At 48.1% G+C, this 17,731-nt stretch overlaps 2 protein-coding genes across 3 annotated transcripts in view; one reads left to right on the top strand and one right to left on the bottom strand.

Annotated features, from left to right (window-relative positions):
- MYSM1 (Myb like, SWIRM and MPN domains 1) overlaps positions 1-1,805 on the bottom strand; it is a 400,819-nt gene extending 399,014 nt beyond the window's left edge. The window contains exon 1 of one of the 2 annotated variants that reach the window (XM_086952977.1): positions 1,410-1,805. In XM_086952977.1, coding sequence (XP_086809103.1) covers positions 1,410-1,471 — 62 coding nt within the window. In that variant the 5' untranslated portion in view covers positions 1,472-1,805. The remainder of the gene's footprint in view (positions 1-1,409) is intronic. The other variant, XM_086952986.1, reaches the window with a different exon arrangement.
- Positions 1,806-2,199: 394 nt separating this feature from the next.
- The window catches only part of OMA1 (OMA1 zinc metallopeptidase), a 661,753-nt gene continuing 646,221 nt past the window's right edge, over positions 2,200-17,731 (top strand). Inside the window, exon 1 of the mRNA XM_086952966.1 lies at positions 2,200-2,390. The gene's annotated coding sequence lies outside the window, so the exon portion shown is untranslated. The remainder of the gene's footprint in view (positions 2,391-17,731) is intronic.

Below are 17,731 nucleotides of genomic sequence, written 5' to 3'. Positions count from 1 at the left end.
TCCAGTATCACATACACAGACGTTCCGACGTAACAGTAGAGATGACATATAGGCAACAACTTAGCATGGAAGAGCTCCAAGGCGTGCAATGGCATCAGGCAGACAATGGATGCAGTAACAATGGGCAACGATGCACGCGCCACTGCTTTCAAATGACGCCGTAATGAGCCTCACATGTGAAAGTTTAGAGAGGCTAAGGAAACGCCAGACAGGTATCAGCACAATTTAGGTCCTTGGAAGCTGATCCGAATTGTGCGTGTGGCTTTTCATCAAAAGGAAACAACACACTGAACTTGTCAATTTAAGTATCTTAGAGATAAATGCTTGCGCATCGCAGGGGTGTAACAACGGGGTGAATGTCTTTGAGATAAGTAGTTGCGCCTCACAGGGCTGGGACGCCGGTGTACTGGAGCATGAAAATAAGCACTGACCTCTCAACACCTCTGGACTTATCATGGTTCTGAATAGAGTTCTTTCGTTCAGTGATTTGTTGAGATCTCCTAGGACTGCTGAGGGTCGGAAGCAGCCGACTACACCAGTGTAGTATTCGCGGCTAGGCACAAGAAGAGGAATCCAGTCACGTTGAGTTACAACGAGTAGTTTATTCTCCATTGAAGATCCCATCCACAACCCAGCAGCATCCTCTATCAACTGCCAGTTTCTTCCCATCACATTCCAGTCCCCTCACTGACATGGTGAAGTTCCAATGACAACATTCCACCATGTCAGCAAAAGCAAGCCAGGGAGGAGAACCAGATACCACACAGTTGTCTCCATATAACGTTCAAATGCTGCAGTCGACAGAAACGTTTTAAGATATGTTTTATCCAGGTAAGGTTTTAAGGTACTCTATTAACCAGTCATGTAAAGCACTGAAATAGACCTTATTCTCATGAATAAATGGACATCTAATCAATAGTTTAAATGTTATGGTACAGATTGGGCTAGATGTCATGTGGGATAGCCTGGTCTTTTAACCAACATCATTTCATAAGTGACTCTTTGGTCAATACTTAGAATATGAGAAGCAAAATGTAGTTATTACGCATACAAAGAATATTTATTCATCCTTTATTACTCCAAGTAGTTCGGTGGATAATAGGATGTCCACAGCTGCAGCAGCTACTCATCACTGATGTACTAACATTCTATACCACTGCTTTATTACAGAACCACACGTTCTATTTTACATCTTTAAGTTCTACATTCCTACATACTACAATAAGGAATAAGACCCCATTACTACACAAAACTACAATTCCCAGAATGCACAGGACTGCATACCATCAAACCAGGACAGAGAGAAGGTGTAACAAATTTTAAGAAAACATCTGGCCAGGAAGCGGAATCTTATACCTGTCATAAAATCAGAAGGGGGTAGTAAGCGCTATATAATTGCAATTACTCACCCGCCGGCACCTATTTCAGACACCTCATCTCCTTCAATGTCAACATCTGCTTCTTCTGCCATGGCAGGGTCGCCTTCCTTTACAACTCCTTTCGAGCGCGGCGAAGAGGCAACCTGGCCATGAATAAGACCACAGCGTAAGGGCAGCAAGTTACAGCACCACAAACTGTGTTGTCAGAAAAAGCAAACACGCTTCCATTGCTCAGAGGCTGCAACAGACAGACGCAGGAAGTACAGCAAAGAACCAATAGGGTGCAAAACATTGCACTTCACAATAGACACAGAAGAAGGACGATTATGCATCCTGGAAGCAATAGAACGCTTTTAATGCACGCTGCATTTCTCTCGACAGCCCGATTCTGCGTCTTGAAAATGGATTCGGAATACTCATGTGCACGTTTATTAATATTGGACGTTACTTACAGTCTCTAAATATGCCGTATTTCGTGCCCAACGCTGACCGCATTGTTACTTGTGGACTGTAGGAGCCCTCTCGGAATGCACAGTTAACTCGAACAATTACAGGAAGTGTGCCAAAATATGCCCCTAATGTTTGCATTAACAAAAAATAAATACCGAGCATGTGAATGTAACAAAAAAGAACAGGTAATATGAAATGAGTTGCACTACATGTAAGCTTCCAATAAAATGAATTTTGGTTTCAAGTGAATCTGTTTATCTTCAGATTTGGATTTTAAATGTTTTTTATTTGAATTAACGGAAAAAGTTTGTAGATTTTCAAGCACCCTTCTTGTTGTGAACCGAGGGCCTCCCATTGAAAGATGGCGCTCACATTCACAGGCGTCAACGAACGACCTGAGCTACCTTGAAGCGAGTATGGGTCAGTTGCGCCCGTGGTGTCAAAGAGGGGTTTTGTAGAAGACATGAGGATGTCCTGCTTTTCTTTTAAGTGTATTGTTATGGAGAGAGGCACCATTTCCTTATGACAGCGCCCGTTCCGGGACATTGCTTTTGGATCCAAGTAAGTTACCGAGGACATCATCCACTGCAGCCAAAACTTGGCTGAACTGACAACACGCTAGTGCTTTTCTGCGCACAGTTGCAAAGCTACAGTAATTATTGTAGTATGGCTTGGTGCGGAGTATGGAGCGAAGTTTCCGACCACATAAAACAATGCCTTTTATTCTTTGTAGGACTAGAAATAATGAGTTTGTCATGCAATAGTGACCAATTATGGCTCTAGCCTGGGGGTATTACTCTTGATTAAAACTTCATAACTAAAACGTCAGGTGAAGTACGTAGCTCAAATGTTGCATACCAGAAACATTCCAATACTCCCATGCATCCATTAGGGTATCAACATTCAGTTGACCTCTGCTGCATAAGGGTACACACATAAAACATTTCATTACTCACATACAATTGTTGAAGCTATTGACCTGAGGCATGGTACTCACAAACTTTCTCTCGGGGGCCAAATTTACAGTGTGGTTTGTGTCTGAGGGCCGCACCGGTGGGGGCGTGGTCAGTGGGGGAGGGTGCGGGCTAGATCAACAAAACAAGCATTTACAATGCAATGGTCTCAGCATTATTAAAGGTAGAGCCATTGGCATTGCTCATGACTTTTTTTTTTTTAATCATAAATAAATGGCATTGTCATTCACATTGCCAATAGCTTAATCGCTCGCAAATTCATGACCTATTGCATTTACAGCCACACACACAAAGCCACCCACGCACACATAGAGCCACCCACACAGAGTCACCCACATAGAGCAACCTACACAGAGCCACCCTCATACAGACAGAGCCACCTACACATAGAGCCACCTACAAAAGGACCTTCCTTAACAGCCTCAGGGTGCCGTAACAACTGGCAGCAAGTTTTTTAGTTTGGTGGTTCAGCTACATCCCAAGACTCTCTATCAAGCTTTGTGAGGAAGGCAACGTACTGTAGAGGGCTAGTGAGATTTCTGCAGAAGTTGTTGCCCAGCTGCATAACTTCAGTTTTGTTCTCGTTGAATTCACACCCGGCCATCCAGCTGGCTACTTGCTGAAGGCAGGGGATCAGAGATAAGTGACTAGAGCTGGGGTAAGAGGAAATTGACATAACTGAAAATATGGTTCGACTTTCTGAGATGATTGTCCTGATAGCGTGATTTAGTGAAGCCCCTTAGCTGACGCTGAGCCCTTTCTGTTCGATGTACAGCCACCCTGCAGCACGTTTCCCACCAATAAGCGCGGGTTCATGGTTTGCACCCCCATCCAAACCCTGCAACAGGTTTGTACTTGTGGCAAATTTGGCAGACAAGAAATGCTTTTCGACTTTTAAAACTTTTTTTTACTTTAATCAAAGGGGGAGCATTTTTTTACGTCCTATTCAAATGACTTTTACAGAAGCGTGTAACAGAATACTTATTACTTTAAAATGCTACCATCTGGGTAAGTTACTCGTAAAAAGTAATTTCAGCTGGACATGAGCAGAATGAGAATTTGTTCCAGAGCAGTGCCAGGAGCGCCAGTGTGACAAATATCTAGGTTTAGGAATTTGTCTCAAGGGGTGGAGCGGCACTAGTTAGCAGATTACACAGTGCCTTGTGCACTTGTGTGCAATTTTCATTTTTCTTCTGGAAATACGGAGAAAGATGTATCTGTTTGGCATGGCAATCTAATATTATGTTAGCTTTTGAATTACAGCATGTTTCACTTTGACATAACAGTCAATCACGTCTGGGAGGTGTGCAAAGCTAAAAAACAATTCCCTTATGACTTTTACATAATTTTTGCAAATACTAGGATTGCTATAGGTGTGCTGCGCAATATTTTAGTCATGTGGTTTTTCACATTGAATTCAAAACGTTTTAAAACCTGGCATTGAGAAAGCCAGGAGGTTTGGCTGCAAAGGGAGTGTGACAATTTAGTTTTCTCACTCATCTGATCTGGTAGAATCGTACCACTGCTCTCCCCTCCTGTCTCGTTTCTGCTTTAGTGCCATGATGCCCACACGGTGTGATAGTTGCGCTCTATAAATCTCATCATTCATTCATAAGGGAGTGAATTGAAAATCGAGTCGATGGATTGAATGCATGAATTCAAGAGTTCAAGAGTTCAAGGTCGAATGAGAGAGCATGCATAATGAGTTATTGAATGTTGAAATGAAGAGCTTCTTTCATTTATAGGCCAGAGCCATTGGCTTAAGCAATGCTCATTTAGGAAGGTAACTCAATTCAGCGTTATGATAAAAACAATTTGGAGGTGGATTATTGAGGTTACTGTATAAGTGGTTTCCGCTTTCCGGTGTGCAGTGCTTAATTTGTAAAATATGAAGTGCAGGTGCTCACATTTTTTAGGAGGCCACATCCACTTCCCCGGCTCCGTCCACAACCTCCAGTGGCTCCACCCACTTCCTTTTTTGACCTCCACCCACATCCATAAGCCTAAACAGATTAGAGCTACCTCCTCACTTGAGTTTCACAAGGAGCTGAAGACCTAGTTCTTCACATAAGCACATCAAAGACCTCACCTGATTAGTGCGCTCTGCGAATCCATATAACATATTGTAACATTTGGGAAGCCTATGGCAACAACTTTAAAGTGAACTCAAATTAGAAAATGTGTGTAAATTCAAACTTTACCATTAGTAGGGTCATTTGAGGGCCTGATGCAGCTTTATAAACTAAAGAGAATGTGCTTGTACTGTGCTGTTTAAAAGAAAGAAAGGTATAAAGGAAGGAATACATCAAAGAAGACAGCAACAAATTCAGGCAGGAAGGTGAGTAATGGAATGAGGAATTAAATGAGTAATGGATAAAGAAGGAGGAAATAAGAAAAGAATGTGAAAGGAAGAAATGAAGGGATAGAAGAAGGAATGAGGGAGAAAGGAAGTGGATGATGGATGAATAGAAAGAAAGGAAATGAGGAAGGAAAGCAGAAGGAAGGGTTGAAGGTAAGAAAAGAAGAAATTAAAGAAGGGATGAAGGAAGGACCAGGAAAAAAGAAAGAATGGAATGAAAGGAGGAAGGAGGAAGAAATGCACCAAGGAATGGGAGGATGGGAAATGGATGAGGGTGTAAGAAAGCAAGAATAGAAAGAGGAAAGGAGGCATGGCTGGAGGTGCTTCAGAGACACCTGAAGGTGGGCTGACGTTATTTGAGAGGCAGACAGACAGTGGAAACTAGAGAGGACCGTTTACAGACACTTAGAGACCAACAGCTCAGTCAGGCACCGAGTATAGTCAGACACAGACAGACCAAGGTAAGTAACTAGACCGTTTACTGAAACTCCGAGACTCACGGCACAGTCATACAGTTAGACACTGTCAGCTTACTCACACTCAGAGACCCACAGCACTTTCAGACACCGACAGACAGAGGTAAGTAGACCGGGTCAACTCAGCATTTCATCCTTCTGAGGACGATAAAATGAGTCTCATTGAGTTGGGTAACAATAAACATCTGTTATTCAGCGCCAAGATACCCAAGGGTGAACGTGTGCTTAACAAATACCCATGTCATGTTAGGTTAGGTTACGTTATGTTATTTGTGTAGGGTTATGTTGTGTTTGCAGGGTGCTTTAGCTCGAGGCACAGAATGGTAAATAAAACCGCGAGACAGGGGGCGCTCGAGGTAGTGAGACACACAGAGGAGCCCACGGGGTGTAGAGGCAGAGACAGAGCGAGGAGCAGAGAGTTTCCAACAGAGACATGAGAAGAGAGGGGGCCCGAAGCACGATGTTTGATTGATGGGAGGTAAAGAAAGAGAGGTGAATGGAAGAGATAAGGCGAAGTACACACGGACAGAGCTCCAGACAGACTGACAAAGGCTCCGACAGCTGCTCAAAAATCATGTCTCACAGAGCCCAGAGATGCTACTGGCTGCGTGCCGCACACTCTGTGTACCTCGCTGCACAGTGTACGTACCTCACCCGCTATACCCTTTGTACCTCAGAGTGCTGCCCCTGTAAACGACCCTGCTGCTCACAGCGCTGCTCCTGCTCGCCTCTCGGCGCTATCCTCGGAGTGTTAACAACCATACCTCTCAGTGCTGCATCATGTGTGTCACAGCACAGGCTCCCTGTGCGTAGCCCACAGGACTACTGCATATACCTCAAATCTGCGCTGTACCTCACACAGCGTGCTACTGCTGCGCTTCTCGGCTCTATCTTCTGCGTAATTCGTCTTTACACAACTCGGCCTCTATCATACACCTCCCTGGAGGTTGCCTTGTTACCATCTGTACCTCACGGCGCTACTCATTTTTCACACTCTGTGTGAGCCACAAGCTGCTCCACGTACCTGCTTCACAGGACAGCTACCTGGACCTGGCCCTGGTGCTCCCGCTGTATTTCACAGCACTCCTGCAGCACCTATCAGCGTTGTCCTCGGAGTACACCGTCCATGTGAAACTCTACCTCAAGCCTGCGCCTCACTGGAGGCCACAGTGCTACCCATGTACCTCTCAGAGCTGCACCATCTATGACACAGGCTTCCTGTGCTACCTCACAGGTGTATTGCAGGTACCGCGCACCCGGGTTCCCGCTGCCTGTACCTCACATTGCGCTACAGCTGCGCCTCTCGGTGCTATCCTGTGGGCGCTTCTTCGAGGTATATCTTTGACACTTGCTGAAGGGCTTGATGCTTTTTCTGTACCTCACAGTGCAGCACCATCTACGCCACAGGCTGCTCTATGTACGTACCTCACAGGACTGTTACCTGCACTTGGCGCTGCTGCTCCCTCTGTGCCTCCCAGCGCTATACTCTGGGCGCCTCCTCCATGAACCAGTTTGACTCCCACTGGAAGGTGCACTCCTCTCTCTGTACCTCACAGCACTGCTCACTGTGACACTGACAGAGATGCTCCCGTACCTCAGATGACCACTGCCAGTAGGTACAGAGCGGCTTGCGCTGCCTCGTAGCGCTATCCTCCCAGCTCCTCCTACATATACAAATCTCACACAGCAGGGGAGCTTAATTTCTTTCTCTTCCTCACAGTGCTCCTCCGCCTGCCTCGCATCGCTATCCTCTGAGTACCTCCCTCAGATGAAACCCTACCCCTCACGGCGGGCAGCAGTGTTTTTTCTGTACCTCACAGTGAGGTATCCTGTGCTTGAATGTTTACAAATGATTCATTCTGCCCACCCCTACAATAGAGTTTTTGAGAAAAAAGTGCCGGTGCTTAGCACCGGCACAAATTAGGCATTGCCGGTGTGGCGACCGAGACACTATAGCCGGGCAGCCCAATAGCGTTTGCGGCCTTAGAGGGTTGCAGAAGATTCGGCCTGTTTGCTACCACTGAGTCCTGACGGTAACAGCGAGAGGGAGAAGGAAAGGAAAAACAACGCCCCATCCTGAGCCTCGGAGGACTGAGCTTGCTGCGGCCACGGCAGAAGGGAGTGTTGCACCCCCTCCCCTCCCACCCGGGGACCCAGGAGCTGCGAGTGCAACAGTGGGCTGCTGGGGCAGGCCCGGCCAGCCTACGGAAAAGTGCTGAGGAGCCCCATGCTACTCGGGGATGTGCCCTAGCTGATTCATTGCAAAGACAAAGAGAACCCCTGTGGTGCGGCAGCCAAAAGCTTGTAGCTCTAGCAAACTGACCAGCGTGAAAGCGCACCAATAACGTACCCAAGGTTCACTATTGAAGAGGTCGGAAGGGCCCTGCCTGAGGCTCACCGCCATTTTGAGACCAGTTGTGACTGGGAGTGCTGCTGCACGTTTCAAGCCTCGGTGGGTCCTGCAGAGTATTGCGCCCCCCCTTCGTCTGACGCACAGACTGGTATATGGAAATCTCGTGCCCTGGGCTGTGGTGGAGAGGCCTGCTGTGCTGGGGTGCCCATTATCTCCTGGCGGAAAAGACGGCAGTATATTCACACACTCAGACTCACAAGAGGATCACCGCCAGCCGCTGCAAATTAAAAAAAACAAAAAAGCTGGTAGGTGCCAGTAGTAATATAATGGTGACATGATGGTTTCCTGGAGCACATTTCACATACCTGCACTCACCATGACATTGATCGATGACCGAGATCCAAGGCCCTATTTTGACAAGCAAACCAATACAACTGCAAGAACTGGCTCTACTGTAGCACCACTACAGACATCTGAGGCCAGAACAGTTCTTGATACACAGACTATGAAGTCTGGCTCTAAACTCTACCACACACTGGGTCCCGGTCTCTATGAGAAAACACACAAGCAACCCCCCTCTAGAGGAAACAGCTGTAAGCTTTACCTTTGAGGGATATTTGTGCATTTATACGTCCATCTAGCATTAGGCGCCAAGATTCGCCCCTGAAGTGTTTATGTGCGTCATAGCATTTTCCGTTGCCTAACCAAGGCTGTCAGTTGCGCATCCGATGAAATTTGCCATAGCCTGCATTTTTGGCGCGATATTAAAGGAAATGAACAACATGTTGTTTCCAGCTGAGTGTTCATGCTCTATCTAGTCAGTTCAGCTGCTGGATGAAGACTGTGGTCACAGCAACATATTTTGTACTGCCACCTGAAGCGGCAAGACGCGCAGCTGAGCCAGCCGAGGGCGCGGGGAAGTAAACAAGCATTGGTATGCGGCACAACCCTTCCCATGACGGTCGGAAGGCAGCCGGCAGGCCTGGCTCTGCACCGCCACTGACTGCGGAGCTGATGGTAAAACAGCTGGCGTGCAGCCCACGCGACGAGCCTGGAGAACGCACTGCGGCCTAACTCTATGAGGAGGGCAAGCTTACCCGTCATCTCTCCCGCATTTCAGATTCACCCATCACTCCTAAAAAAACAATATGCTTCCATAAACGCAAAATAGGCCACAGATTTCGTAAACCTGTATCACGCAATTCAAATTATTTTTACTCCTTCACTTTAATGGAATCGTCCTCTTGAAGCTATGACTCCAACCTCAAAGAAGCAGTAGCAGGTTTTTTTTTTGCTTTAGAACGGAGCGCGACAGAGGAGAGCTGCGGGCGGAGGGAGGGAACACGGACAGAGGAGAGCTGCGGGTGGAGGGAGGGGGGGAACACGGACAGAGGAGAGCTGCGGGTGGAGGGAGGGGGGGGGAACCCGGACCGAGGAGAGCTGCGGGTGGAGGGAGGGGGGGGGAACCCGGACCGAGGAGAGCTGCGGGTGGAGGGAGGGGGGGGGACCCGGACAGAGGAGAGCTGCGGGCGGAGGGAGGGGGGGGGAACCCGGACAGAGGAGAGCTGCGGGCGGAGGGAGGGGGGGGAGCCCGGACAGAGGAGAGATGCGGAGGGAGGGGGGGGCTGCGGGCGGAGGGAGGGAGGGGGGGAGCGGGATGGAGGAGAACTGCGGGCAAGAGAACAGCGAGGAACAGCTCACCTTCACTGCAAAGGAAACAAAATGGCGGCCGGCAACTCTGAAATTTTTCGGATTTGGGGGCGTGGTTTTGTGGTTCTGAGTGACAGACAACGTCACTGTCTAAAGAACGCAAAAAATCACGCCCCCCAAATCCGAAAAAGACGGAGCTTCTTTAGAGGGACGGCTCTCTCCTCCAATGGCTGGCCTCCCTTTAGGAAGCCAGCCAATGGTGGAGAGACAGGGCAGGGAGGCGGGTTCTGAAGCCCTACTACACAACATAAGATCTCCTGACCGGAAGCTGCTTCGCAGCTTAACGGTCCCGAGACCTAAAAAACTATGACCATGAGGTTGATCACAGGTCCCTGCAGCGGATGCCTTCGTCCACTGAGCCACCAGACCCACCATACACACATCTCTCTCCCTCCCTCACTCACTCCCTCTCTCGCTCTCTCTCTCTCTCCCTCTCTCCCTCCCAATCTCTCTCCCTCGCTCCCTGTCTCGCTCCCTCACCCTCCCTCGCTCCCTCTCTCTCCCTCGCTCCCACCCTCTCTCGTTCCCCCTCCTGTCTGTCTGTCTCTCTCACTTCCTCTCTCACTCACTCACTCCCTCCCTCTCTCTCTCTCCCTCGCTCTCTCTCTCTCCCTCCCTCACTCCCTCCCTCCCTCTCTCGCTCCCTTTCTCCCTCCCTCTCTCCCTCCCTCTCTCGTTCCCTGTTTCGCTCCCTCTCTCGTTCCCTGTTTCGCTCCCTCTCTTGCTCCCTCTCTCTCCCTCCCTCCCACCCTCCCTCGCTCCCTCTGTCTGCCTCTCTCATTCCCACTCTCTCTCACTCCTTCTGTCTCTCACTCCCTCTCTCTCACTCCGTCTCTCACTCCGTCTCTCACTCCTCTCTCTCTCCCTCACTCCCACTCTCTCCCTCACTCCCTCTCTCTCTCCCTCACACCCTCTCTCTCTCCCTCACACCCTCTCTCTCTCCCTTCCTTCACTCCCTCTCTCTCCCTCCCTCCCTTGTTCCCTCTCTCCCTCTCTCTCCCTCCTTCTCTCTCACTCCCTCTGTTTGCCTCTCTCACTCCCTCTCTCTCTCTCTCTCACTCCCTCTCTCTCTCTCTCTCTCTCTCACTCCCTCTCTCTCACGCCTCTCTCTCTCTCTCACTCCCTCTCTCTTTCTCCCTCACTCCCTCTCTCTCTCTCACTCCCTCTCTCTCTCTCGCCCTCCCTCTCTCCCTCTCAGTCCCTCTCTTCCTCCCTCCCTCCTTCGCTCTCTCCCTCCCTCCCTCTCTCGCTCCCTCTCCCTCTCTCGCTCCCTCTCCCCCTCCCTCATTCCCTCGCTCCCTCTCTCCCTCGCTCCCTCCCTCCATCCCTCTGTCTCCCTCCATCTGTCTGTCTCTCTCTGTCTTCTTCCCTCTGTCTGTCTCTCACTCCCTCCCCCTCTCTCACTCCCTCCCCCCTCTCTCACTCCCTCCCTCTCTCACTCTCCCCCTCTCTCACTCCCCCCTCACTTCCCCCTCCCCGTCTCCCTCCCTCTCTCACTCCCCGTCTCCCTCCCTCTCTCCCTCGCTCCCCCCTCTCTCCCTCTCTCTACCTCCCTCTGTCACCCTCTGTCATCTCTCCCTGCCTGTGTGTCAACCTGGTTCAGAAAAGGGGGTGGTGATGAACAGAGTGTCTGAATTAAGCAGACCACTCTTACCCAGTCCAAAGATCAGGGCTTGATCCATCACCGTTATTTATCTCACTGCACCACCCCAGCTCAGAACCTTGCTATATGCAAATCAGTCTGTCCCTGGTCAGTGCATCATGGGAACAGGGCAGACTTAACTACCAAGCCAATTCTTCACCAGAAAGGAGACAAGCTACCGGGGACCGGGTTCTGGCATTTCAGCCGTCTTCAGCCCGGCTTGCTTGAATCCTGATGGTGCAGTGAGAAAGAGACTCATGTCTGAGTATACCCTGCCACACCTATAGTGGCCAAAATCGATTCAGAAAAGGGGGTGGTGATGAACAGAGTGTCTGAATTAAGCAGACCACTCTTACCCAGTCCAAAGATCAGGGCTTGATCCATCACCGTTATTTATCTCACTGCACCATCCCAGCTCAGAACCTGGCTATATGCAAATCAGTCTGTCCCTGGCCCAGTGCATCATGGGAACAGGGCAGGCTAAACTACCAAGCCAATTCTTCACCAGAAAGGAGACAAGCTACCGGGGACCGGTTTCTGGCATATCAGCCGTCTTCGGCCCGGCTTGCTTGAATCCTGATGGTGCAGTGAGAAAGGGACTCATGTCTGAGTATACCCTGCCACACCTATAGTGGCCAAAATCGATTCAGAAAAGGGGGTGGGCTGAGACAGCTGAGACAGCTTCCAGGCGCACACACACACAGCCGCACCCAAACACTTCACAGGTCATTAAAGGCCATTTGCATGCTAATGAGGCTTTGTTGTATTTCACCTCATCTTAGGCCCCTGCAGCTCCACTCTGGCTATGCGAGAATCGCCCGGCCCCCACAGAGCAGCAGAGACTCTTAGAGTCGCGCTGCAGCAGACACTCTTTAAATACATGGGTACGATGTTTGCAATGTCCGCGGGCCGCAAAGGAAGGCTTGCCGGGCCGCCACCGGCCCGCAGGCCGTACTATTAGTACCCATGACCTGAGGTGTGTGCTCGGGATAGACTCTCTATGCTGTAGTAGTGGACATTTCACCCATCATCTAATTAAGGAGAGCCGTTATGGAGCAAAACTGATAGTCCCACTTGACTCTTAAGAATTATTAATACGAGCCGAGCCATCCACTTACATGATAGGCAAATTGTGCAACAAATATGATAAAGACTGAAAAATGTTTTAGGCCAAGCCTGGGCAGCGCATTTGCTGAGCTGTAAGGCATGCTGTATTCAGGTATGGACATGAAGCTCTGCCCATCTTTTCAATTTGCTCCTGTTACTTCCTTTCTAAATGGTTGCTTTTGATTCATGAAAATAGGCTTAGTAGTCCCTCCTTAGTACCGTCTTGTCTGCACTTGTAACCTCCCATGACGACTGTACTTGTTAGGTCTCGTGGCGTTACAGCGCGTAAGCGCTGTCTCGCCAGAGATCTATTGTCACTGGGTTTGCTTCCCAGGAGACAGCATCTGGCCGCGCGCATTGCCTCTTCAAGGAGGCGATTTGAGCGGGCCACGCGCTCGCGAACGCGCTCAGCTGCTGTCTCCTGGAAAGCTCCAACACCACACACGCATGCGCACAAAACAGAGACACACACACACACACGAGCGCCCATGCACGCACGCACCCACACATACAGAGAACCCACCCCCGCCGTCGCATACACACACGCGCGCGCACACACACACACACACACACACGTGCACCGCGGGGCTCTCTCTAGGGCATGGGAGCCGCGCGTCACCAGCACTGCTTCTCTCCGTGGGCGCGGCTTCTCTCCGTGGGCGCGTGCATGAGCTTCTGAAGCCGGAAGTCCCGCCCCACGGAAAGTTTCATTTTTGCTAACGTTTTGTTTACATGTCCTTTCATGACAAAATGTATACGCTACTGTTGGGACCGAGGCTTTCATGGTAAAGAGTAGTTAAACAGGTTAAAGCTGTTGTGTCAGTTTTGGCTAGAATGTTTTTTATTGTATCGCCACTTTCAGTCATTTTATACAGAATCATAAATATCCATGATTTTAGTACAGGAATTCTAAAAACGGCAAGGCAAAATGACACGTTGCAGCAACAAGAGCCAGTCCCTGTTCTGCACTATTGTTCATGTTGCGGGGTATCCAAATAAACTTCCGGCCAAGTCGTAAAAATATTCCGGTTCGTGGATTTTCTTGAAGGCGTTGACTTCCGGTGAACGCAGCTGTCTTCCGTGTTCTGTTTACACCATGGCACACTTTCGGGTTCTGCATTCAAACTTCCAGGGACTCGTGGGAGTGGATAGTTTCTAATTTCTTGGAAATCGAAGAACTCCAGCTGAGCCGCCTGCAGCGGAACAGGCTGCCTCTAGTCACTCAGCTTCAGGTGGCCGATCTTTGGGACCAGTTGTTGCAGAAAGGGCTGTTCACCCGAAGACATTCGGGTACGGGTGGGCATTGCTTCTACGTTTTTGCTTTGCTTGCGTGTGACATTTCCATATTCTCAGTGTGTTTAGTATGGGTGAAGTTTCAGTACATTATGTGTAATCCCTCCAGTGACACATTAGCACAAATAGCGCTATTATGTGGTTCTACTGATGGGCAATCCAATGGCCATTTTAATACACATAACTCACCAGACAATACAAAAATCACAAACTCTTCAAACTGTGCACATTATACGACTAATAAGGCAGCATAAAAGAAATCTAACAACATCTTTGCTTCACCGCCATGCTCCACATATCACTGCCCCTAACAAGTAGGATATATTGCAGAATATTCCAGAAGAGCATATTTCAGCCCTAGTTCTGCCACTAACCGACATGGCACTCGACAGGACCAGTATATTGCACCTCACCCCAGACATTACTCTTGGACACTGGCAACAGTGTACTAAGTGGCGCCACACACACCTATTATTTTCTAGGTCCGTTCACGGCAGTCAGCACATTCTGGGAAACAAGCAGAAAGACATATGTCGAAAGGTAAGGGGATATCGTGCTAAGCTGAGTTAACTGCTCTAGATGGCGGCACCCTGCCTATGGCAGAAATACCAGCTGCTACATACAGATCATTCTCAACATCCTAAACATGCACATATTAGAGAAATTACAAGTGACGCAGCTTACCAATAAAGCAAGCATTTTGCTAGTGATACATGCAATGGCGGGTGATAGTGCATAGGCCCTAATTCAAGAAAGGTGAATGAGTTTAGTGCACCCCTGCTGGTAAACAAGAAGAGAGCTATGTTCGACACCCCATTGGGCACTGAGGCCACTGGACATTTCTTACTACCTTTCAGGCACAAACACGTATTTATAAAAAATGCGCACTCTCTTCCAGTCTGGTGATCTCACTATGTGCTGCCTGGTGTCAACAATGAGACAGCATACATTCTCTCTCTCGCCAATAATGTACTATAATTGCTCTTGTTCACTATAACAATCCTATCCAGGCCCTTACATGACCATGATAACATTAAACTTTAACCAAACAAATATACAATATTTACATATTTATTTACAAACAACAAAATAGGCACTTGCAAATCATCTTCATGCGCCAATACAGAGTTTGTAAAAAAAAGTAGTGCAACACATTGTCATATACAATGCCAATAACTCAAACTTGAATGCTGCGAGACCTATTGCATTGCAAATGCTTGTTACTTGTGTTGTTAGAAAGTCTGTTTTATCTACAGTCTGTGAGCACTATATTCCTCTAGGCACAATGTGCTTTACTGCAAGGGTGCCCGCTTGATCATTTGATTAATTGGTTTAATAGGCAGGTTCGCCGCGCTTGATAATGGATGCTGCTTTTTTATTTTTTGTTTTACGGCCACCACACATCACGCTTTGTCTATACATAAAATCGGCATCGCATTGACTCCATTCTTCTAAGAAGCACAAGCAAAAGGAATGCCTTCGTTATTGCCTAGGTTGTCCTATAAGCTTAAGGCCGATACTTGCCAGGGCAAACTCACATTATACGACAACTTGGGAGGGGTGGCATGCACACAGTGAAGGATCGAGAGAGGAGCATGAATGCAAAATGGCTGAAAGCAGCTGTCCCAATGCCCCAGTTCTCTTCTTCGGTCCTATTCTGAATTATTTTTTCTACTTAACAGAACCAAACGCTTGCTCGCTATATTTTTCTATTATTAATTTAAGACCCTTTTCACATTAGTAAATTAGCCTGTGCTTCTTTCCCGTGAGTATTCCGTTGCTCTCCATTGTGTTCCAGGTTGCTCTCCCATGCTTGTGTGCGTCTGTCCCTTTCACCCAAATGCTTATTTCCAGTGCTCTCTATTCTACAGCTTGTGTGCTTTCCTTCCTGACCCATCCCTTCCTCCATTGCACGGCAGCTCAAAAAAAATCCTATTTTCTAATTATTTTTTTTAACTTAACTAAACCAATCGCTTGCTCTCTATTTTTAGGGTCGAGCGTGAGCCAGTGCACAAACGCTGCTCTGCGAAGAGCTGTGGTAGTTGAGTAAGGAGAGGAGCTTTGCTCACACCCCGCCCTTATTTTTCATTGGCTTGTGTGTTTGTCTTTTGTAAATGCTGGCTTCTGATTCATTATGAGGCTTGTTAGTCCCTCCTTAGTACAGCCATGTCGTAATTGTTATCCTCACATGGCTACTGGCCCCTTTACTTGTTTGTTACAAGGGGCTTGTACTATTTCCTTTGTGCACATGTAGCGTCACCCAGCTTTGTCCATGCCTTCTCCTCTCCTCCCCCACCCACCCTCCCTCCTGTGTCCATGCCTTCTCCCCCCCCCCCCCCACCCTCCCTACCGATGTCCGTGCCTTCTCCCCTGTGCCCTCCTGTGATCCATGATGGGAAGTTGCCAACCATTTGCAATTCAATAGGTCTTGCGTAAATTGGAGACCTATTGCTTTGCGAATGCTTGTTAATTATTTCCACGCTTCCCGCTCATCGCACTTTCTTCACTCTCCTTGGACTCGAAGCACAGCGGGCCTGCAGGGAGCAGCAAGACTGAAAGTTTGCGAGAGGCATCTGTCGTAGAGGCAGGTGCCTCAAATGAGCACTGCACAGACCAGCAAGGGCGAAGAGTCCCCTTTGACAGTGTTGCTTTCATTGCAACACCAGGGTTCGGTTGGTAACAAAGCCAGTTCAAATATTTAGAAATAGATCACATGGCTAAGGCTTGCTGTGGCATTAGCGAGCCCTGCCATGGCGTGCACTGAGAAGCCACATCAATACTTAACTTCCCCTTTCATGATCTTTGGTCTTCACGACAAACCCAAACGGACCTATCTCCGATATAATACACCTTCATCCAATGCGCAAATGTCGGTCATTCACCCCACCTGTGTGCATCACTCTTCTTTCAGTGTCATTGAATCGAAATGCTGTAATAGTGCCTTGTTGCCAATAAATGTACGCACTGTCCACTCTTAATGCTCAACATTGTGCCACCTGTTCACTCAAGCTGTTGTACCCTCCATACATGCACAGCACTGTGCTGCCTGTGCATGTTCCCAGCTTTACCTCTTACGTTCTGAGTGACAGGATTAATGCTACACTTTTATGTGAGTTAATAAAACGGATGGATCTTTGAGGCGTGTCTGATGTTGCACCTCACACTTTAGCTGGGTATGTAAGGGGAATTAGTGTACTTCGGCAGATGCCATCAAAGTGATTCTACCCTTAGCTTGTGCTAGAACCGTCTCCAGATGACATTCAATAGCGGGTGCTCCAGAGCTTTCGATGGGGGCATTTCAAAGTAAGGATAAGAAGAATTTCTCTCAGAGGGGCACAACAGGGATCCATGGACCACGGCCTTGAAGAGGCATAACGGTATGCTGCCACAGATCACAGGTTAAGTCTGAGGTATGCTGGGAATCTGCTTAACATTCAGGAGGACCTTTCTTTTGCATGTCCTATGCTCAATAACCCTCTACTTTCTTTAACCCCTCCCCACACAACACTCCTCTCATGAGGCAGACTTCCACCAAGTTGGTGCTTCCAGGGTAGTCCACCTATACATCCATTAGAGAGAATGAAAACTAATATTCCTAGGTAAAGTCTGCTTTTCCCTGCCTTATCATGTGAAGCGCACAGTGTTGTGAAGATAATAAGCGCTGTGCAAATAGCTGCAGTAATCTTCACAGCAATGAAAGCGATTTGGTGATTGCAGTTTTTTCATGTAAAAATACATAACCACAAGTACCAGAATGCTACTGCAAAATTTACTCCTGACATATGAGATCTCAAGATCTGTACAATATATTTTGTGCACAATAATGCATGATGATGCAGCACACGTAAAATGCTAACGTGGCATGCAACACTCTTTAAACGCAACATCCAACCACTCATTTGTTTTTTGGGAAACCAAAAATAATTATACTGCTTGAATGCTGAGATAACTTTGAAGAAACCATTTTCAGTTTATGATTTTATTAGCA

This window comes from Lissotriton vulgaris, chromosome 1_1 (assembly GCF_964263255.1).
Source record: "Lissotriton vulgaris chromosome 1_1, aLisVul1.2, whole genome shotgun sequence".
Taxonomy (NCBI): Eukaryota; Metazoa; Chordata; class Amphibia; order Caudata; family Salamandridae; genus Lissotriton; species Lissotriton vulgaris.
Note: the sequence above shows the minus strand (reverse complement) of the source record. Positions and strands in the feature narration are given on the sequence as shown.